The sequence below is a fragment of the Chiroxiphia lanceolata genome, chromosome 6, assembly GCF_009829145.1.
Source record: "Chiroxiphia lanceolata isolate bChiLan1 chromosome 6, bChiLan1.pri, whole genome shotgun sequence".
NCBI classification, from domain to species: domain Eukaryota; kingdom Metazoa; phylum Chordata; class Aves; order Passeriformes; family Pipridae; genus Chiroxiphia; species Chiroxiphia lanceolata.
Window position 1 is genome coordinate 40,946,634 of NC_045642.1, and position 23,436 is coordinate 40,970,069.

The 23,436-nt window shown below is 42.4% G+C and overlaps 1 protein-coding gene across 3 annotated transcripts; it reads left to right on the plus strand.

Annotated features, from left to right (window-relative positions):
* Positions 1–623: 623 nt before the first annotated feature.
* ZNF410 (zinc finger protein 410) lies at positions 624–22,347 on the plus strand. Of its 3 annotated transcripts, XM_032690095.1 has the most exons (11): positions 624–739; positions 1,160–1,300; positions 4,961–5,165; positions 14,051–14,186; positions 14,906–15,139; positions 15,428–15,619; positions 16,469–16,628; positions 16,943–17,124; positions 19,850–19,939; positions 21,029–21,154; positions 21,714–22,347. In XM_032690095.1, the coding sequence occupies exons 3-11, from the start codon at positions 5,133–5,135 to the stop codon at positions 21,896–21,898; spliced, it is 1,338 nt and encodes a 445-aa protein (XP_032545986.1). In that variant the 5' UTR covers positions 624–739; positions 1,160–1,300; positions 4,961–5,132; the 3' UTR covers positions 21,899–22,347. The 3 variants fall into 3 exon arrangements, with proteins under 3 accessions (XP_032545986.1, XP_032545984.1, XP_032545987.1); XM_032690093.1 differs by lacking the exons at positions 624–739; positions 1,160–1,300 and adding an exon at positions 3,704–3,795; XM_032690096.1 differs by lacking the exons at positions 624–739; positions 1,160–1,300 and adding an exon at positions 4,016–4,121.
* Positions 22,348–23,436: the final 1,089 nt, after the last annotated feature.

Sequence of the window (23,436 nt, forward strand, 5' to 3'; positions counted from 1 at the left end):
CGCCGCCGCCGGGGGGGGGATGGGGGAGCGGACCGGGAGCTACCACCGCGCGGCGCGGCGGGGAGAGGTGGTCCGGTCCAGCCACCTCAGAGCGAGATTGTGAGGGAAGGCCACGGCGTCACGGCGCTCTTTTCTTGCGGGGTGGCGGGAGCCGCTGCGGCGGACGGAGGAGGACTTCCCCCGCGGGAGAAATGGAAGGTGCCGGCGGTGGGCCGGGAGGCGGGGCTGGCGCGCCCGCCCCGCGGGGGACGTTGGCCGGTCACCCCCCGTGCCGGCGGCGCGGCCCCCTCGCCCCCGCCCCTCCCGCCACTCCCAACGCAGTGCGGCGGAGCCTCCTGTCCGGGGCGCGGCTTTGGGACCGGATTCCCTGCGGGCTCCACGGGCGCTGCCGGGGGGGGGGCAGGCGCGGGACGTACCCCGCTGGGCCCCCCTACCCCTCGCGCCTGGTGTTTGGGAAAACTTGGGAAGGGTGTGTGGTGGCCGTGGCGCGGAGGCCCGTTTGGGACCTCACGTACGCTTTTCAGCCAGCGAAATTACCTCAGCAGTATTCTGCTGCCGCCGCGGGAAACGCGCTGACTACGCAGGAAAGGCGGAGCGCGGCGGAGTCCGACATGTGACTGTGCGGGGTGCGAGCCCGGGGGGAAACAGGAGGAAATCCTCCAAATCTTGGTGGGCTGAGCTTCGTACATCTCAGCCGCTTTGTAACACCCGTGCCAACATCCGCTGTAAGCGTGGAAAGGTGATTTTTCGTGTGCATACAGACTTTGGGGAGAATTTAAAAGTCTATTACATGCTGATGCTGGAAAGGCTGAACATGAAAGTGATGGTAATTGCAATTGTATATGTAAGTTTAATAATAATCTTGGAATAATGGACATGATTTTATATAACATTATATCTGAGTGTATAGAAATGTACACACGAAAGAACAGAAGATGTGCTAAGAGAAATAAAGCCTAGACTCCTCTTTATATTCAGAGTAGGGCCCCATTATAACCAGATTCATCAATAACCAAATCTAAAACACCACTCTCCCCTTACTCCATGACTAGCCATTTTCACTGTCTCACAGCAAGAGGGAAAAAAAAGTATCATTTGTCTTTTCTTGAATTTGGTCATGGGGCAAATGTGACTGAGTCTTCCATTTGTCCTTGATTAGAGAGAAGGATCATGGAGAGGCAGATGTTAATGAGAAAGTGAGACTGTAGGAAATTCCCAGCCAGCCAGTTCTTCTCCCATCAGGGAGCAGTGCTGCTTCACACACCTGTGCAGGTGATTTGAACCACCACAAACAACTCAGGTAAGTGCTGTGCTACTCCCTCTGCAGATTCCACCAAAATTCCCCAGGCAGTCAAAAAGCAAGTTCTGAAGCAGCCAAACTCATCTGGCCTAGAACGATGCAAATGAAAGGAACTGATGCGCCTACATGTCTCCGTATTTTAATATCTACTCAACAATTTCACATTGTTGAGCTGATGATGAGTCAAAGGACTTCCGAGATTACTGAGGATCTTAATGTAAAACAGAATCAAGCTTTACGATTCACTGCCCTGGAATTACCGAAATGGCATCAAGAATAATTGGTTTATGAGTTTAGTAGTTCTGCAGTTCTGGTTACCTTTGTTGAATTCTATTGGATCAACAAATGTTGCATGCTGGGATCGTGCCTGTGATAATAAATGTTAAGGAAACTTTCCTGGACAACATCCAGGAGTCACTCTGGCAGTAACACATGCACCACCTGAGCTGGGACCTAAAGGCCTTCACAGCAGGCATCTCCAGCGAGTGCACGGGTGCTGGGCCTGACTCCCCCCACACACCACACTCACACTCAGACCAGGTTTCCCACAGCAGAGTCTCAGACATCCAGATCTTTAAAATAATTTAATCTTGGCGCAATAACTAAATAACAAAATAACAGCTCAAGCTGGAACCCTGAACAAAGGGAAAGTCTGGGGGTCCTCAGCTCCTGCTGTGTCTCTGAGTGTCTGGTCACCTGGCTGGGCCGCAGGTCCCTGAGCACTTTGTTGTGCAGAGGGTCAGCAGTTCATGGCTTCAGGCTCAGGCTCCAGACCCAGAGCTCACACTGTAGCTCACACTGCAGCTGCACACCAAGCTACCCACACTATATGTATGAATCTTTAGGTTACAACTCAAAAATTTTCTGAAAGGCAGTGCAGCCATACTGCACATCCTGGAGGGGCTGGGGAGAGGAAACCATTCCAAAGCAGTTCACAGGCAGGAGATTACAGTCATTTACCAGGAAGTGACTGCAGGTTTTTGCACACTCCATCATGGGTCAGAACGGGCTATGCTCCTAGGGAGCCTCAGGAAACCACGTTTTGCCAGCCTCATCAGCCCCTGTTGGGTTACTTCACTATCACTAGGATTCTCAGTGCTTAGCAGCACCCAGCACTGTGCCACGAGCAGCTGTTTTGGCATGGCAGCCAGGAATCACATGTGGCTCCAAAGATATGGGCTAGCCATAGCAAAGTTAAAGTTTACTGGACCTGAAGGTCACGGATTCAGCAGATAACGTCAAGACCAGAGTCTGCCAACATCTTCAGGTGCTCTATCCTGCTTACTGACAGATACCAAAATAAGGCTAATGAGCTAAAACCAGAGTGCAAGTGTTTTAAATTAGTCAGTCCCTTCTTAGTTTTTAGGTACATTTCAAAGACATGTATGTTTCTGGAATTACTAATTTGGGATGTGTCATTAGTGAGCTACTGTGAACTCTGGAGTTTTCCCTCACCAACTACAAGAATGGACACAGCAGAAAGTCAGAGCAAAGCAGAAACAGAAACCAAGTACTGGTAGGAAACCTGTGTTTCCACATGTGCTATAACTGGACTAATGTGTCTTCCGTGTTGATCTATGTGGAAGAAAAGAGGAGCTGAAGGTTGACCATAAGCTTCCTGCATGATCTTCACTGGTACAGTAACTCTCCATACAAAAAAGAGTATTTGAAGAGGAATCAGGCTGCGGCTGAAGCCTGCAGCCCTGGTGTTGCCATAAGAGAGCACAGAGGAAAAAAGACTCCAGGCCAATTTAGTGTATGAGATAAAGAGAGTAGGTCCTTTAATCAGCCTGCAGGCCCAGGGAATACACATGACACATGCGCACCCAGACAGCAGTTCTAGGATTTTGTAATAAGGTCCATCAATCCCAGATTTGTCCACCCCTGGTTCTGCCCAGTTCTGCCCCCTGACATGCCCCTCCAGGAATTGGGTCTGGGGTCTTTGGGACCCCTTCTTCCTCATCTTCATCTTCTTCACAGCATGTACACTCCTTGGAGCTCCTCTAAAGTTCTGGGCTTGAAGGTTGCTGTGTCTGTGTGATATCTCCTGGTCCAGGTCTAGGGTGTTTTTTTGCAATTCTACCTTGAAAAGAAGACTAAACACGCAACGGAATTTAGAGGGATTGATAAGAAATGGGGTTGGGTATGTGTAACTATTATGTTAAGAGTAAGGGATATAATACAGCTATATTAAAATCTACATTTACTACACCACTACTTCTAAAATCCACAAAAGCTAAAAAAATCCCCAAAACTCTGAAGCATCACTGGCAATGATCCCAACAGAACCGGGGAAAGCCCAAGCACAGAGCCGTCCCCCTCTGTCTGCGGGGATGAGGGCAGTGCCGGGCCGGCTCCCGGCGGAAGCGACGGAAAGCCGGGCGGAAGCGCCGCCCCGCCCCGCGCTCAGCGCGAGCTGGCGGGCCGCGCGCACCCCCGGGTGGTGCGCTGTACTTCCGGGCGGGGCTCGTCACGTCCGGGCAGCGGAGATGCCGGTAAGGCGGGCGGGGAGGCAGCTCGGCCGCTCCGCCGGGACTCGCTGCCTTCCGCGGGCTGCGGGCGCTCAGTGCGCCGCGGAGTGAGGGGGGCGGCCCAGCTTTCCCCTCCCCGCCGCCGGGGCCGCCTCTCACGGCGGCGGCCGGACGCCCGCGGGCCGGGCGGGTGGCACCTGCCCCGCCGGGCCGCGGCGCTCCGCCCTGTCCGCGCTGCTCCCCGGGGGTCCGCCGCGCTTCCCCCGTGCCCTCCCGGCCGGAGCGTGGTCGGCTGGACCTGGCAGCGCTGGCTCTCGCCCCCTGGCCTCGCTTGGGGCCCGCCGTGCCGGGTGCGAGCTGCGAGGGGCAGCGGGTGGGCGCGGGAGGATTGCCGGGCCCCGGCTCGCGGCGTGCGGCAGGCTGAGTTACCCTGCGGTCGCTGTGTGTGCTGTCTTGTTCCCTCGCGGCAGGTGAAGCTGCCATGCCGCACTGCTCGGTGTCCTGAGTGCTAGAGAAGTGCTTTTAGGTTCTCTTTTTTAATATAGTCAATAGATTGGTAATTGTGATGGAAGGGGAAAAGAACTGTACGTAATTCACTTTCTTTTCCCACCACCAGTGTCCGAATGCTTTCTCGGTAGGCAGAAATAGATACAGCTTGTTCTCATTTTCCCCTTTTAGCCCAAAGAAGAAGCATCATATAGGTATTTATGAAATAGCTTCTGTTTATGTGGACTCACCAGGATTTATCAGAATCAGAAACATAAGGTCTCAAATGATGGGAAAAGATGAGGTTTCCTGGTGACAGGTTTGTATATGGTTCCCTTTCATCAACAGTTTGGATAATTCCACTGTTTTGAAGGCTGAGAATTCAACCTCCTTTTCTCTTGCATGATTTATGTGATTTGCAGTTGATCCCACAAGTTTCCAGAACAAACAATGCAATTTTCCATTGAAAATGAACGATTGCAAAGGAAATGTGGTAAATAGCCTTTAAAACTTACTTTCACAGTAATTTAGGATGTTATTTTGTTGACTCAATGAAAACAGAAATCCAGGAGCCTTGGTAAATGAGTTTTCCCAGTACCTCAAAGTATATTTTACAGTTACTTGCAACATGTGTTCACTTCTTTACTCTTTGCTCTTGCTTTTCAGTTCCTCTTTCTTTATATTTCGTTTTCTGTTGTTTTAGGTTAAACTGAATATTTGCGCAGCACAGCTTCTCACAGAAGGTCTACCACACTGGTTTACACTTAGGAAAGTATGAAAATAAGCAGGGAGTGTTGTTCTCTCTGAACTAAAAGAAAAAAATAAATAAATTGTGCCTTGCTGAGGACAGCTGCAGGAATCAGACACTTGAATCAATGTTATCGGATGAGTTAGAATCCAAACCTGAGGTGAGCAATTATGAACTGGGTTTGGTTTCCAGGAACATTTGTGGGCAACACTTAGAAAAAGTTCAATGAGTTTCCTCAGTTTGCTGCTTACATATTAAGTTTTATAAGTGTTTTCAGTGACATCTTCTAATGCTTCCATGTTTTGATTTGAATGGTAAAAGATTAAAGAATATTGCAGGTATTTCAAGTATCAGCCAATACTCCTGCCTGTTCTCAGGTTACATTTTTTTCCCACTATTATAGTGTTCTTTCTGTTACAAGAATAAAATAAATTACCATATTGACTACTTCTTTCCCTTTAAACCAAATTGACTTTACTTGGTTTTGGGGAGTCTGAATTATTCTATTAGTATAAGCCAGTTCTGTTGTTTAAAGTATCTGTGTTTCCATGAAGCAGTTGGCAGAAATGGTAGGCAGCAGCACCCAGGGGATCCTGGTTGCTCGGTGTGAGGCTGCTGGACCATTCCCAGGTCCAGCCAGTGGCACAGCTGAGCATAAATTGCAGTGATGTACCTGTGTGCATGCACAGCTGGCCACAAACACATCCTCACATACACAGGTAAAGTACCTCTAAGAGATAAACACTAAAGCATGAACAGTAGATTTTTAGTGGACTGTAGCTGTACCCTCTCATCACTCTACTCGTGCATACTCACATATGTCTGCCAGGCCTAAAGTCTTTGTGCCCAGGGCCAGGGCTTTTTAGCCAGTTTCTGGCTGGAATCCTTTTGGGTTTTTTCTGGACTATGGTAGCCTACTGACGTTAAGTCAACCGGAAGTTCACTAGCAGTGGACTCACTTGTGGGTAGAATATTTAGGAATGTGTTCAGTAAGTAGATAGAAGAGACTGCAGTAATCAGGCACAGCAGTGTTCTGACCAGTAACTAGTCTTTTCTCTCCCCTCTGCCACTGGTTCTTCGGTTACTCACCTTGATTCATCCTTTGATCCTCCCCCTAAACATTGCATAATAAGCTTAACACATCCTGCAGTCTCTGTTATATTGGATAGTAAGTTTGGTCTTTCCTATGAGACCCATTCCAATTACCAAAGACAATTATGTTTTCTTACCACTTAAAATTTCTGGTTGAACCTTTTCAAGATTTCCCTTCAGCAGGAGCCCATTGATCAATTTCTGAGGCTTTCTGGGTTTGTTACTCTTACCTGTAATGTGCTAGATACAAGTGTCTGCAGTTTGTTACATTCAACACAGACACCTGCTGCCTCTGCTGTTGCTTGCCTTTATCTTTCAGGTTAAATGCCATTGGCCAGCTTCCTGTACATTCCCCCACTTAAAAGGTGCAGAGGATTGTGTCACTTGGTGTCCTTGCTGTTCTGGTTCTCAGCTTTACCTCTGCAGCTAAGGTCCTAGAACAGAGGACGTGATACAACCTTTTGGGGAAGTTTGCGAGTCTGAATTGGTTTTATTGAGTCTTGTTTTTATCCCTTTTCAATAAGCAATACAGCATGCACCTTAAAATGGTACTCTGAAAAGAATGATGATTACTTGCTGGTAATTTGTTACAGCCCAGGTGATGTGGTAAGGCATTTGTTTCTTAATAGAGCAGCCAAAGCTCTTCCATCACACTATTCAGGAAAAGTAGCTGCAAATTTGTAGCTGTGAGTGGTCTCAGCATGACCAGAGAGCAGTTGCTCTCTCTCTTGCCTTGTTGATATCTCATACTTTCTATCATTTTTTTTTCCGAGTTCTGAATGATAAGGTGGGGGGAATTTTGTTACTTCCATCTGCAAGTGGGTTCCTCAAATATCAGCTGTTACTGGGCCTTGTCTTTTCTCTACTTGAGTACGGTATTTGTTAATTAGGCTTGTTTACATAATAGTCCTATTTCCCCAGAGCAGAGTTGCCTTTCCTTCCCAGCAAGCCCAGAACAGGAGTTGGCTGTTCTCCGGTAGAACAATCCTGATGCATGAAAGCTACAGTAGTTGTTGCAGAGGACATCCTTTCTGTAAATGCTGTCTTCTGAACCATGCTTCTCAATCTTGACCGAGGCTATTTTATACTACAAATTTTGATCCATTTCCATGTATACACACCCTCTTTTTCTGATTCTGATTACATAAGTTGAGAGTTAACTTAGAACTATTTTGTACTCCTTTGTTGTAAAACTGGTAGATATGCTTTTTTGCACCTTTCCCAACTAGCAGTTCAAGTATCTCTAAAAGTCAGTCCTGATTTTATATCCTCTGGTGAGCCACGGCACCACAATTTTCATAGCCACAAATGTTCTTTCAGATACCCTACCATGTGAGAATGGTATTAAGAGCTAGCTGTATTTGTGTGACATCTAGATAATATCAATCAAAGCACTATGTCTGGATTGCACAAACTTCTTTGCTACTGGTTTTATCCCTAAAGAAGCCACCAAGGTGCCATTAAACATTTAATGCTTGAGTTGAAGTGAATCCTCCTTTTGTAGAAAGTTTTAAAGTTGCTTGGAGACAGTTTGTATGAGGAGGTGGATCTGCCTTTTCCTCTAGTTTCCCTGCCCCCCAAAGCTGTATTACAAATATTCCTCAGGGACCTGATAAGATCTGCACTTTGCATGCTTTAAACCTTCAGGGTGATTTGTTACAATTGCAAGTATTTCCAGCCACCTCCACCACACTGGTCCATTGCAAGGTGCTTTCTGCTGCTGGAGTAGCTCTTAGCACAATCAAGTGAACTACAACTCTGTTCTATAAATTGAACCAGCTATTGAAAGGGGAGTGAAGAGAGGTATTTTAGAGATCCTTTCTCTCCTCTTCAGTGCCTCACAAGGAGAGACTCTTGTGAATTAATTAGTTCCCCAGAGGCTGTATGGCAGGAGGACATCCCAGTTTCTAGCTAACAAGCCTCCTGCACTCCACACCCTTCAGCTCCGACCCCTCCTTTCTCCTCTGTCTCTGCTGAATTTTCTTTTGACTTCTTTGTTTTGTAGAGGTTCACTGGTTAAATTTAGAACAGAAATGTTATCGATTAATGGTCTCTGCTGCTCTGGGAGTCTAGTTTAGCTCTCCAGCTGTCCAGTGGGAGGATAGATCTGAACAATAGTACTGGAGAATCTTCTTCCCCTGTCCCTCCCAGCCACTCCTACTTCAAACAAAGCAGCTGCCTAACACTTCATGGCTTTTGAATTGTCTGTTATGGGACACGAACTTAACCTGATCCATCCCAGATGGCCGTGTTGTCATTTGTTTCTGTAGTGGGTTTTTTGTTTGTGTTTTTAAGGATCTCTAGTAGGGGTTCTCAGTTCTTTCAACAGATTTTCCTTTGTTGTTTGTTGTGGGGCTTTTTTCCCCTCTCGCGTCCGGGACAGATAAGAAGTTTCTCGGTAACACAAGCATTCAGCACTGCTTTCAGTGACAGACCCTGGAATCATCCTGTACAGCCATCTCTTGTTGACCAGCAGGGATGACAATTACTTGCTTAGTGACAAGAGCCAAGAATATTTTACATTTTTAATACATACAGTGTCCTCATTACTTACAGAATTTTCAGAGTTATGTGGTATTTCAAAAGAAGTAAAGGAGGGTATATTCAAGATGGTGATATGGCAGAGCTAAAATAAAATTCTTTATAGCAAGATGCAGCCGAACTTTGCCTGTTTTGTCCCTCCAAGGCTTATAGATTCTCCCTGTATGATTCATGTCTGGCCCATAAAGTTTGAATCTCTAAGTCAAGAATGTCCTTTTACAATATTAAAATTTATTTCAAATTCGAAGGGATCTCTAGCCTCCTCCATTTGTGTTCTGTTAATATTCTGTACATTAAGTTCCCCTGGTGCCTCAGGATGACCTGTCTGCTTCGTAACAGATTCTACCATTTTGATCATATTTGCAGAAGGATCAGTCTCCTCCATATGTAGGGATTTTACAGTCACCATCTTGGGAATACTTACAGCCCGTCTGGGGCCTGTTTGTGATGCCAGATGTTATGTGATGATGAGATCTGCCAAACTGTAGCATCCACAAGATTCTTCCCTTCCTGGTCCTTCAGACATGAGACCAGTGGACTGTTCCCAGGTACACACAAAAGTGAGGCTGAGCCTGAACTGCAAAAATGTGCCCACATAGATGGTACAGACATCTATGGCTATATGGCAGGACAGTGCTTTTAGTGGCACTCTCAAATACAAATGGCATTCATGTAGAAAAGAAAGACTACAAATGGCCTAATCCTGTCCCTATTTATCAGGTAACCAGGCTTGAAATCTGCTAGCATATCACATATATGTCCTCACTTGGCTGACATGCATGTTCCTGGTCATGCACCTGTCCAGTCTTTGCCAAAACTCGAGTCCTTCTGGTATCTGTCTCTAGGCCTTGGGCTTTTTAATTCAGCCTCTGGCCAGGATCTTGGGTTTCCAGGTTGTGGTTTCCTCTCTTCACAGACTAGTTCAAAGTGAAGTTAACCAGATGAATGTACTCAGAAACTCTTTAGAAGCAAAAAGCATTTGAAAAGATGGGCTAGACCACAATGATGAGACAGAGCAGCAACCTGCAGCCTGCTAGCATGTAGTCGACCCATATTATCTCCCATCCTCCCCATCTGTTCCCAATGGTTGTTTCTCTCCTATCTGTCTTGATCCCTCCCTTTGGTCCTTCCCCTAAACATCCATACGTTTCTTACATTTCCAAGGTCTCAACTAAAGATATCTTAGTAAGTTTTACCCAGTCTCAGAATTTCCCCCGTATCCCATAAGAAGTTTGCTCTTGGCCTGTGAGGATTGTTCTGGTAACCTATGATGATATTGTTCCTATTCCTTACAAAGTTTCTGGTTGAATTTTTTCAAGGTCACACTCAAGTTGTTCCTGTAATGGCCCCATCCATCAGTGTCCCAGGAGTTCTAGCTTTTGTTACTCTCTTATTGGCAGTTTGTTAGAGCTTGTGTATCTGTGCTTTTAATTTATCACCTCTGCTGTTCCTAGACTTCTGTGCTGAATAGCCAATTACCAGATACCCCTTATAATTTCCTATTTGCTTTCAGCCGTAAAACCATCTTAAAAGAAACTTTAAAAAGTATGACACAATGTTTGTAATGAGTTCTTTCCCATATTCCAGTTGCTGCAGTTGTCCACAAAGGTATTTAATGATTTTGAACAGGAAGGTTTATGAAAAATCTGTCAAGATAAAACTGTAGCATGAAAACTTTTATTTTCTCTGAATTACTTGATGTAGAGTTGGTGATTGGTTTGCTTTAATTTATGTGAAGTTTTTTTATTCCAAATTTTAATAACAAGAATTATTCACATCCTTTTGTTTCCTTCTGCTTCATTTGCCCCCTTCTAATACTAGCTTGTTATTACTTTACGAAGCAAATTAAAAGGACCTCTTCTGAGAATCTGTTTGTGGCTGCTGCATTTTGCTTTTCCCTAGTGGCTTAATGCTGCTGTGTCAGAAGTGGAAGTTTTAAAGCAAAGCTTTCCTTCTGTAGGAGGCAAGTTTCATCTAGGTCTTTTTGTATGAAAATAAAAGAGTCCATAAAACAAGTGTTTTATGGTAGAGTAAGCAGCAGTAGGGCTAATCAACAGCTTTGAAATGAAAGACAATCCAGTAATTTAGAACTATCTTACTGCTCACAGTTTTTAGTCCCCTGCTTCTTTCTTCTAGTTGCTCATTATTCCTAACTCTCCTCTTTTTTTACCCCCTTTCTGCTATTTTTTTAATCCTTAATTAGAATGCATGGGGGAGGGACTGTCTCTTATTGCCTATGTATTTTTTTTGACAACATAAAAATAGTTCTCTCTTCTTACTGGGTCTTGTGGATAATCTTAGATATAAGATGAAACAATTCTAACCTTTCAAAATGCAGCCTGACTTGTGTCATAGTTCAAATGGCATATTGCCATCTGAATGACTTCAGGACTTAATTTGTACCTTCATAATTGTCAGTGATGACAGGCTGCTCCTAAGGGAGGATGGGCAGGGAGCCAAGGGTGATCCCAGCCCAGGCAGTGCCCTCACTGACCAGGGTGCAATACTGAAGCACCTGAGCATGGCAGGCAGAGACAGATGCTGGAATCCACAGCCCTGGATGAGGGAAAGTGCTGAACCAGGTCCAGAGTCTATCCGAAGTCCAGTCAGGGGCAGCATGATATGGGGCTGGAGACACAGATGCAGTAAAAATCTGAGGTTCACCCAGGAGACAAGGCTTGAGACAGGTAAACCTACAACACAGCTCAGGAATGGAATGAGTAGCCCAGGCTGAGCTTAAAAGAAGCCCCTGGAGAGAGAGTGTGAGCATCTCAGGTGAGACCAATCAAAGCTGTTAAGGTTTCAGGGTTCTGACAGCAGTAACTCTTTGAAGTAAAGCTGTTCGAGGAAGCATCAATATTTCTAATGTTTTCATGAGAGGAAATAAGCATAGAGAAATCAGAGCACAGACAATTAAGTTTTCTTCACAGTTTCTTTGATTTAACAGGCTTTGTCATGATGTAGGAGAAGCTCAAAAAGCTGATATTTGCTACAGGAATGATTTGGAATTATGTGCTAGTAAAAAAATTAAGTACTAAGACAATCACAATACACAAAATAAGAATCAAATTATTTGTGACTGTCGGGTTTTAATCACAAACATACCATGGGCACATCATGCTTTTTTAGTCTCTTTCTTTTGACATTGATGAACCATCTCACTGTACAGACAACTCCATCTGGGCTCTGTGTGAAATTTCCTTCTACATGCCAAAGACAGAGGAACTTTGCTACATACAGTTGTTTGCTAGACAGCAGCAGAATCAGCAGAATGCAGGATCTTTATGTCAAGGGGTTTCCTAGAGGTAAGGAATAGTGACTTGAGGACTAAGTTTATGGTATATTGTTATTTTCCATATTTCTTTGTTCTATGTTTTTTAAAAAAATTTGAGGGTGTGAGTGCAGGAGTTAGTCTGTTTGACAGAATTTATGAGCAAATAAATAGATCCTACATACAGTTTTTGAGCAGCATTTCTGCTGAAATGCAAAGTACGTGTCTTGGTATGTTACAACTGTGTAATACAATTGTGTGTTACAGTTGTGTGTTACAACTGACCCCTTTCTGGTCTGCAGAAGTTTAATTCCATACAGGAGAGGGATTTGACACTGTGCTTACAAAAGCTTGTACCGTTCACAGAATTTGTTCGGTCCATTGCAAAGGTTGGGCTGTGTTATCTCCTAACTCCCAGCAGCACTTCCTTTGTTAAATCAGGATATTTTAATATGGAATGCTGTGGCACTTGTAACATAAAAAAGAGAGTCTTATGCCTTTGAGGTAGAGAGTAGTCCAGCATTACATCTGGTACTCTGACAAAAGCTCGAGATGTTGTAAAGGGAACAGAATGAATAAACAAGGCACATGCTTTGCTGCTATGAACTTGGTTAAATAAGGGAAGACTTTCAGGGGCAAGAAGAGGCGTTTCTCTGACTTCCTGTTCCTTTTCAAATGTCAGGTTCCTTTTTATAACTTGAGATTTTTAGGAGTTAGGTGGGAAGTAATTTTTGCATTGCCAGAGCTGACTGATGTTAAGGATGGCTAAATCTGCTGCATGGAATGCTCTGGGCCCACTAAGAAACATGAGGGCAGCTTTTCAATTCTGATCTTAGATCCAGCCACTAGTGAGGTTTAGTACCTATTTGAAAAGAGTTGCGTGCACACAACACACAGAGTACAGATATGACTCCAGACAATGCGGCACCAAACAGATGAACACCGACAGAGTGCTCATAGTTTTACCCACGTAAACACAGGCAGCACAAAATGCCTGATCCTGTATTCAAGGGTTGCTGGCTAGAGAAAAACCTTCACGGATTTCTTTGGGGTATATCCCCATGCTGCTTTTTCTGCTTGCCAACTAGTCTGGCTTGGAGTTCATTAGCATATGACACACACTAGAAACTAGAGACTAGTGTGTGTCACTAGAGACCCACTCTAGAGTGGGATCACAGAGGAAGTATTTAGGAGTGGAGTTTAAAGAAGACAGGATGGAGTGTGATGGTTAGGCTGTACCAGACAACTGAATTGACCAACTTTCTGCTTATATGCAACAGGCCACTTTTCTTTATCCTCCCTTCTCCGTTTTCCTATGTTTGTTTTGCCCTGATCCATCTTGATCCCTTCCCTTTCCTGCTCTTGGTCTTTCCCTTAAACAACACCTAGTAAGTCCTGTACAATCCCCTAAATCTTTTGTCCAGTCCCAAAGTCCTCCCCAGGGAATGCATCTCAGTTTAAGTCCTATAAATCTTTATGCAATAGTTTCCCTTATTTTGTGTAGTATTATGGAGAGAGTTTCTTCTGTTAATCCCCTTAGTAGTCATGTTGTTTGTCCATCTTTGATGGTTTTAGGAGTAGCTGATTGGGACGGATAAGGCTCTCTGTGTTCGCCCCCTTGTCATCCCAGCCTTGTTTCTCTGATCATTATATGCCTATTTTGAATAGCCATAAGCTAGATATCTTTGTAACTAGTCTTTTGATTGCTTTTTTTACTTTAAAAAAAGCCAACTTTCATTTAAGGATTTAAAGACAATGATTTGAAAAATACCTGTACCAAAGGCTGAGTGTGGAACACATTTACTTGAAGGGTTAGAGCAAAGTAAAGTATCAAGTGGTAAAATATAATTAAAAAGGAACATAGACTAAATAGTCTTCAGGTTAGTTTGCAATAATCCAGAGATGTTTATTGTATGTTAAAGAAATGAGAATTTTTTAGGTATTTCAGAGATGACAAATACAAACAATTCCTTCTTTGTCATTAATGGAAATTGAAAGGCTTTCATTTACTTCCATGTGTTTTCATGGGATTATAGTCAGTGTCTCCTACAAGATAGTTGGGACTACTGGACTGACTGAGTTTAGTACCTTTTTAAATTATTTGTGCTGCTCTTGACCTAATCTTCAGTATCTTTTTTCAGCTGCTGGTTCAGTTTGTTCAGAATACTTCTATTCCACTGGGGCAAGGGCTGGTGGAATCGGAGCCAAAAGACATCACCTGTCTTTCCCTCCTTCCCGTTACTGAGACCTCAGAATGCAACAGACTGATGTTGCCAGGTAAAATCTATGTGGCACATCTTTGTGACCCTGCCCTTCATACAGCTATGTTTACTGCACCACTCTGGCCCACTGCCTCTTGCTGATGGCATTCCAGGGATGGAGGAACAAGTTCAGAAGGGTGGCTGAAACTTCTCGTTTAGTCTGACTGGTTAGAAACTTACTTGCTCCTCCGTTCTCTCTCAAGTTCTATTTTTTTCTAGAAAAATAACTTCATAGATATCTTTTAGTCTGTAAGGTAAAATAAACGCAAGTATCTTCCCCAAAAATCCCAGGGCAGTGGAAAGGATTCAAAAAGGTTTATTTTGGAGGCAAGGACATTAAAACTTACAAACTTCACAGTGCTGCAAGACAGCACGGAGCCTCAGGGGAAAGGCAAATCTCCTGCTCCTGGGCTTTATCATCACTAGTCCCCCTCTTCCCCCACCCCCCGACTCTCCCCAGGCCACAACGGCCCTGTAGCATTTCTGTTACTGTTCTCTCTCTCTCTCTCTCCTCCTCTCATTTATCAGAGAGAGAGGCTGAGCACTTCCCTTGGTATGCAGGGGTGAGAAAGCATTGAAACTGCCTTTGAGAGAGTTACCTTTTAGGCAGAAAGCCTTCCTAGTGAAAACTCTGTCTCCTTGTAACAAAATCTTCCGGAAAAAAGGGTATTCTATCCTCACATAGTCATAATGTATTTATACTTTTATTTACTCTGGTTTCACTTTCCTCACTAGATGATGAAAGAGATCTCACTTCTCCAAGTCACACTAATCCTTCCAAAGATGTTTCTTCATCTGCTGTCTTGAGAAGTCTCCAGGTAAATGTAGGCCCTGATGGAGAGGAGACAAGGGCACAGAATGTACAGAAACCATCTGAACTTCTGTCAACTCCAGAGACTTCTAGTTTATTGCAAGACCTCCAGCCCAGTGACAGCACTTCATTTATTCTTCTCAACCTAACAAGAGCAGGTAATTCTCCTTCTGTTTGTCATTTGGCTGGATGTGTCTCAGCAGAATGTGGGAGATACAACTGTGTCCCTGCTGCTTATGAAGAGGAAAGACCATGAAATTTGCTAGGCATTATTGGATATTTTAGGAGCAGTTAGTCATTAACAGCTTTCTACAAGGTAGAGGTCGGTGGAGACTTTTTCAGTGCAGCTGTGCCATCTATGCCATGAACACCAGCCTCTGAGAAGCAAAAGAAATTTCCCTCTGTTTTATTATCCTTCTGTTTCACAAAGTTGTCTTCTTTTCTAGGGCTTGGATCTCCCGCAGAGCACTTGGTGTTTGTTCAAGATGAAGCAGAAGATTCTGGGAATGACTTTCTCTCTCACGATAGCACAGACAGCAGTACCCCATGGTTCCTTCGAGTGCAAGAATTGGCCCATGACAGTTTAATTGCTGCCACTCGGGCACAGCTTGCAAAGAATGCCAAAGCAAGCAATAATGGTAGGAAATCCCCAGATGGTGTCTCAAAAGTTGAATGTTCCATACAAGGTCCCTAGTTTCAGGTTGTTTCTTCCTCTAGTTCTTTCTTGCTTTTCATCAGTTCTGGCATCTTCAGATCATCAGTGACAAAATTATACAGGACAACTATGGTTTTTTTCTGCAATATAAAGAGGCTCTTAGTTTTTTTCTGAGGGAATGAACTTTAGCGGAGCCAGCTGTTCCATTTTAGTCTACCTGTCTTCTGGTACATGTAAAGAATATCTTCTTTCTCACTGCAGCTGCTTGGTTTTCAACTTTTGTTTTCACTTTCAGGGGACTGTTTTTAATGCATACTGTAAATGATACTTTCTTTTTAGCTCCACTGAGTTTGGAGATCAGTTTTCTGGAGAATACATAATTGGATTTAGTCATATGCTTTGGGACTTAATTATTTTAATAAATAATTGCAAACAAAGGCAGAATCTCTTATTTTAGCTAAGGTGTTTTTAAAAAGAGTTATCCTGGCTGATACTTAAAATTGATTAGTTGATATTCATGTAGAGACCGTTTTTACAATTTATGGTGCATTAGCTTTCTTTTCTTTTTGTGATAAGCCGGATTTGGTAGTAGCTGGTCTGATCCGGATGGCCTGTTGGGAATAGTTTATGGGCCTGGTAAGGTTTGCAAATCTTTGTTTGATCCCTGTTATGGGCTATGCAGCAGCACGTAGGACAAGCTAAACAGTTAGTAGCCAGACACTTACCTGCTTTACAATCCTGTATCATATATGATGCTGGTTTTTCTATTAAATTTGACACATGAAAATAATCTGTAAGGTTTTTAGATTTTGGTGGGCTTTTTTTTTTCCAGGTGAAAATGTTCATCTTTGCTCAGGAGATGGGCAGCCGAAAGACTCTGGCCCCATTCCTCATTTATCTCGTGTGGAGAGGAAGCTGAAGTGCACAGTCGAGGGCTGCGATCGGACATTTGTGTGGCCAGCTCACTTCAAGTATCATCTGAAAACACACCGGTGAGCAGATTAAAGCTGTATGTTGTTATGACTTTGAAAAACTGTGCTCTGTATTTGAGATAACGTTAGGTTTTGACATCAAAAAGCTGTGAAAACCTGGTATTACTCTTACGTATACTAGGCCTGTTGGTTGCTTTATGTTGAAGCACTTTGACCAGATTTAGATTACTTTTGCAGGTCCTTGTTAGTGTTCAGTTTAGAATATTTGTATTTTTAACAGGTGCTCATGTTTAATAAAAAAAAAAGAAGTGTTCATGAAAAAATACATTGTAGTATTGTAATGGTAATGAAACAGCTATTTTGTTGCTTTCCAGGAATGACCGCTCCTTCACCTGCCCAGCAGAAGGTTGTGGGAAAAGTTTCTATGTCTTGCAGAGGCTGAAGGTGCACATGAGAACTCACAATGGTGAAAAACCCTTTGTGTGCACAGAGCTAGGCTGTGGCAAACAGTTCACAACAGCTGGAAATCTGAAGAACCACCTACGAATTCACACTGGTGTGTTTTAGACCTCACCTATTTGTGATCTGCAGAGGTGGAGTCTTTCCTGAGGAATAAACCACTTCCTCCTCGTCCTCAAACTTTTGAGAGTATTATGTTGTTTACCTTTGCCCTCCATTAATGTCCCTTTTCTGTCAATTCACATTGATCCATAGGTCAGATAAATCAACTACTTACTTCTTTTACTCTACTGCGTAGTTTCACACAGGTTTCACCCTTCAAATACTGTATGGTGATGCTGTACTCTGCTCAGACCCATGTTCTGAAGATTCCCTTCCCCTCCTCCGGTTGTGTGACGGAGGGAGGGGTGTGTGTTCTTATGGGGGAAACCAGGCTGTTAGAAAGGGAATAGTTAGTGAACATGACTTCTGTAATTGTGTTTTATAAAGAAGCTAATTGAAATTCCTGAAAGGCTCAATAGCTTAGATATTTCTCCAGTGTGGAATCCTTGTGGACACTGTTGTAGCTGTACTGACATTTGCCTGACTGAGTAGCTTGTGTTACTTATGCTGCTTATAGAATGACATTTGGGACATGTAGGGAAATGAGGAATACAGTGAAATGAGTAGCAAAAATATAGTAGCAAAGAAAACTAGAAAAAAGCATTAATTAGAAAAGAGCATTTTGGTGTGCAAACTTCTCTGTTTGTGCTAATGCTAATTTGGGATGTTCCTGTGTGCTGGAGCCTGTGTACTTTCAACTCATGCTCAGCTTTTTATAGTAAATAAAACGAGGCCCTTTATTTCATATGCTGTATTTTATACATGGTTTGTTTATGCTGTCTCCTCTGCAGAATTTGATCCTGCCTTGCCAGTATTTTTAGAAGTTGGTGTAGCAGCCAAAGTCTTGAGAACAGCATGAAGTACTTTAAGTGTTTTTCTCCTAGAAAGTTGCTTGAGAGAGGCACACTAGTAACTACTGAAATGACCAGCAATTTAATAGTTAGCAAAGTTCATAGCAAATATTCTGGTGATTTTGTTTAGTTTTTTGAAGCCTCAAGGTTATCACAACACTCAAACAAATGGCCCAGTTCAAGCTTCTTGGAATATTGTTAGAGATTGCCTGATGGCCTAGGAAGGTAGCACTGGATTACTGTTGGTTTACATTTCAAAATAACCTTGGCAACTGTGAGAGCACAAGGCCTCTCTAGTAAAATGAAATCACAGATTATGTGGGCTGCCAGCAGCTGTTTATGCCTTCTGCCTTACTTAAACATAGCCGTATGGTATGTAGTTTGTAGACACACATGGAAAAAGGTTGCTATTTTAAAGATTATGCAGTCTAGCTAGAACACATGGTTTGGGGGCAGATGTTGGGATGTAGTTAGAAATTATATATACCAATAACAAAATTTTGAATGTGTAGTAACAGTAGCCATAGTTTTTGCAGTTTTCTTTTGCACTTAAAGCTCCCAGCCAAGGTGCAGGATAAAGCTAATAGGCCCAGCTGACACATGCACAATCCTCCTTGAGCGTTCTGCAACCAACAGAGTAGTAGCTTCTGGAGGAATAAATAACAACTTTCTAAACTGCAAATGGATAATGTGCCATTAAGAGTTTGATCATACCAAATGTGTTATAAAACTGCAGGTGTACATAGATAAAGAGTTTCTTATAGATGGAACTGTGTGCTGTTACTTTAGTCAATGGTATTTTTTTCTTCCTTCTTCCCAATTTTAAATATTTATAACAAGCCAGAAAGTACAATCAGTGTTTGAGACTCTGCTACATATTTCAGCTTTGTAACACCAATTGGAACACGCTGTGTTTTGCTCAGAGCTGTCGAGTGCTATTGTAGATAAGAAACTAATACGTGAGCTGTAGGGAGAGGACTTCTAAAGGCAAAACCACAGTAGAAACACCTTTAAAAACAAGTTTACTCTGAAAGAACTATGTATATTTTAGACAATAAAATAGTTTAAATAGCTTGCTTAATCTCCTGTGGTCTTGCTATTACTCTTATACAGGGGTCCAGTTAAAGACTTGAAATCATAGTGTTAAACACAGTATATCGAGTTCTGTAGTTGGATGTTGCAGGCAAAAGTTATCTCTAGCATTATTTAAGGCTTTATTAAGAGACTGTTTAAAACAGGTTAATTATATTGCGCTGCACTAGTGTAGTGACCTTCCAATTTACCGTCATTTAGACAAATCAAAAATAGCTGTGATATAAAAATAACAAATTTCAGCCTATGAGAACAAATTGTGCCTTGAAGTACAGTTCCTCCACATGTAAATATAAACAAGTGACACAGGATTTTGGCAAGTTTAGCCTGATCTGAAATAAAGTATAGAATATGATAGGAAAATACAGTTTGTGGGATTTTTGGCACTGAGAGGCAGAAAGGGAACAGGATCCTGGGAGTGTGTGAAGCAGAGAGCTGGTTGTTGAGAACTACATATAGAAGATATATCATCGTTCAGGTACTTTTATATTACTCTATTGGTATTTATATACTTTGAAGATCTACTTAGAAACAGTGGTCCCTTGCTTCACTTTCAGTGAATTATGGTCTAAGAATATTTTAAAATAATACCAGTGAAAGCTGGTAAAGAGAATGCTTTAAAAGCCTTAGGAAGCATATGTGTAATTTCGATGGAACTCTGACACACATAAAGCCAAAAGGGATAATGGAGTGGAGATGTCCAGGCTGTTCTCAGGGACTTCAGCAATCAGATTAAGTTGTAATCCCAAAATCTAAGAACTTACTTTTCCCTTGTAGGGGAAAAACCCTTTCTATGTGAGGCACAGGGATGTGGTCGCTCCTTTGCTGAATACTCCAGCCTTCGGAAACATTTGGTTGTCCACTCAGGTAAGAGTCTTCATCTGACATTCTGTGATCTCTCTGAGAAAAGATCTTTATTGTAGGACATTGATTTGATTTTTCTTAAGAAAAACCCTAGTTTTTATGGAACTTCTGGTCATAGTGTTTCATGACTTACCTTTTGTGGTGCCTGTAGCCCATACTCTTTTATCTTTTAGATTGTTTCTGGTTCTAAATTAAAATTATGTTTTTAAAATTATTTTAAAAATTGTTCCTAAAATGTCATGAAGTTGAATATCTGTTTCATAGCTGCCATTTTCTTATTTAAAAGAGAGACTATATATTAATTACAGCCATTTGAATCTGAAATCTCTCGTGAGTGGGTTTCTGCCATAGGTAGGGTTTTCCTTTATTTTTTTCCTACTACATACTTAGATGGAAATGTATTTTGCAAGTGTTTCAAAGCTTCTGCCTTCTGTTTTAATTCAGCTATCTTAAATATCATCAGCACATGATGAATATGGTATGTTTGTGGAAGGGGAGATATTATTGTGATAATAACTTTTGGGATTGAGTTTTCCATGCTTTTTCTTTCCTCTCTCCTTGGCTTCCATGCCATTGAGCTGACAGCTTTGGACAGCATACGGGGTGTATTGTGAAAATGATAGACTGCTGTGTAAAATGGAAATCCTGTCATGGTGACAAGTCATCATCAAATCTCTGCTCAGTAATGTAAACCAGATGCTGCAATTCATTGTGTGATGGCAGGAGATAGCTTCCTTGCCTCTGCTTCCTTGCATTTGGTCATTTTATTCTAGGTGTAGGACAGCAAATATTTCCATGTCACTAAGTGATTTGAAATAACTTGTTCCCTCTCATAAATCAGACTTGAAGGCTTTTTGTTACTTCAGACTTGAGTTTTCCAACAGCTGACAATACTGACACCTAAAACTCTTCTGTTCTAGAAGCTTATTGCTCTCCAGAAGACAGGAATATTTCTCATTTGTTTTTTACTGATAATTAGCACCAGTGGTGTTAACTGCCATTTCAAAACAGTACCATTAGTTTCTTGGTTGATGAAGTTTTTACTCCCAATTTGGTAATTCTTGGGATATTTTCTTCCCCTTCTACTCCAAGGAGTGAAGCCCCATCAGTGCCAAATTTGTGGGAAGACGTTTTCCCAGAGTGGTAGCAGAAATGTGCATATGAGGAAACACCACTCCCGAATTGGAGCAGCTGGCAGCAGGGAGCGAGAACAGCCAGGTAAGGAAGGGAGCACACTCACTGAGGGGAGAAAGTGCAGGAAAAAAAATAGGGGATGGTCTAAGAGAAGGGAAGATGTTTATCCTGAAAATATGAGACCACAGGCCAGTAAGAAATACAAGTCTATTCCTCTTGGAGATGAGGATTGATTGCTCACCCTCCACTTTTCTAGGACAGGAGACAAAGGTGTATTTCTGTATTGTGGTCAAGGAGCAGATATGTTTATTGTTTTCAAAATTAACATGAATCTAGTTGGGGTTTTTTACATGGATTTTTTTCCCCTTGGTTATATATTCTTGTAAGCAGCCTGGGTTTTTATGCAAAGTGAATTATTTAAAGAGAAAGCCAATCCTGCATGAGATCCTGCCATAGTAAGGTTCAAAAAAATAAACATAGTATTTTGCATCCATTAGAGCTCTGAATGCTCAAAGAGTAGGAATGGGTAAAATAGGTGTCTAGGGAAGAAGTCTTTCTGACTTGAAGGGGGGCAGGGATTGTATCTTATGTTGCAGTACCATTACATCATGAGAATTTTGTTTTACCCTTTTTTTCACAATAGAGTCACTGATGGGTAGCAGTTTGCTGGAAGAATCTACAGTTCATAGTAAGAGTATCATGTCCATGAACTCTCAGCCCAGCCTTGGTGTTGAGTCTCTGCACCTGCCAGACACTGAGTCTATTATTGGAGTAGAGGAGGGTGAGACCAGCTGCTCCTTTTTCCGCCCTCTTATATGTGGTGACTGAAGTGGGATGGATCATTCCTCCTAGAGGCTCACCAAACTGCAGTGGATGAGTGAACGTTGTTTTAACTGTGGACAGAGTGGGTGGGTAGATGGAGGATGAATCATAAAACTGGAGTTGGAGAAGATCTGCTGGACCAAGTTACTCTTGCAGAGCTTAAAAGGTGAAGTCTGCTGCTTAGGTGTCATTTAACCCATGTTGTGGAATGCCATTTCAAAAGTGCTCATGCAGTCCATCTCCTAAAGCCTAAAGTGTTTGTTTTGCTGGAGCACCTAGGAGCCCCAGTTAAGGACCAGGACCTCATTGTGCTAGGCACTGTACAAACATTCAGTATCTTGAGCAACAGACCTTCCTTCCATCCTTTACCTTCAGAGACTATATTGTAATACATCCCACTGTCAGAAGCTGACTTACTATCCGAAATAAATGTACTACTTGATATCATTTGGTTACATATGCTGTGTTCTTTTACTGCTTTTCCCAGTCACTTTTTCCTCCAAAATCTTTTTGGTATATCAAGCTCCTTAAATGAGTCTACTATGTGGTGGTTTGAATTTTTTGTTAACTCAAAAACTTTCTTCAGAACCGGCATTACTGAAAAAGCAGAGTTTTGCTAAGGTACTGTGTGTCTATAATAGCTTCTATGCAAAGAGAATGCTTGGAATTTATATTGGTCCCTTGCTGAATGGAAAGGTAGTGCTGCTGCTAGTAAAGATTTTGTAGCCTGGAGGTTCCTGCAGAAGCTCCGCCTGTCAGTTACCTGTCAGTTGAGGTCTGATGCAGTTTGGCTGTCATCTCACCAGCTGATGGGAGATGCTCCAGTGCAACATCTTCTTTTCTACAGTATTTTTATAGGCTGAACAGGCTGTAAATCTAAGTAAAGATAACAAAATATTTTCATAAAATGCAAAAATTCAGAGCCATAGTTGAAATTCTTTACTTCCTTACCATTTTTGAGACATATTAAGAGATGACAAATCTCTTTTAGGATTACAGAAGTGTAATCCTCCTTTCAGAATAAAACTTCTTTTAGCAAGAGAGATGTTAGTGAGTTTTACTTACTTAGTTTGATGCCTTTACTTTCATCACCATTGCAGCAATTTCTGTTTAGGGACCAATTTTAAGATTTGAATTTATCTGTTATTATATTCATGCATGTCACCATAGTATTTCTTAAAGGGATATGGCATATTATCATATTGATTTAAAGTCAAGCTTTTGTTTCTCCTTTCTTAGGATTTCCCTCTACACTTCACATACTTGGAAATTTCTTTTTCCAGCATCATTAACTATTATTGTGGAAATTAGCAACCACTTTTACTAAATAGCCCTTAAAATGTATGTTTTAAAATTTCAGTCCCACTGTTCCACATATATATCCATACAAGCCTAGGACTTAGATCATGGAAGTAATCTCTCCTTCTTCTTTCAATGTGACAAAGCATGGTGACAATATGGTTACATCACTGCTCTTTTCCAGGGAGTACCCCGAGAAAGAACAGCCTCTGTATATCCTACACAATTAAACCTGTGCAGAAGCT

Excerpts from the sequence above, each read along its gene's own strand:
- ZNF410 (XM_032690095.1), top strand. The coding sequence starts at position 5,133 with ATGTTATCGGATGAGTTAGAATCCAAACCTGAG. Across the intron at positions 14,187-14,905 it reads CAACAGACTGATGTTGCCAG|ATGATGAAAGAGATCTCACT; the intron begins GTAAAATCTATG and ends TTTCCTCACTAG. Across the intron at positions 16,629-16,942 it reads TATCATCTGAAAACACACCG|GAATGACCGCTCCTTCACCT; the intron begins GTGAGCAGATTA and ends GTTGCTTTCCAG.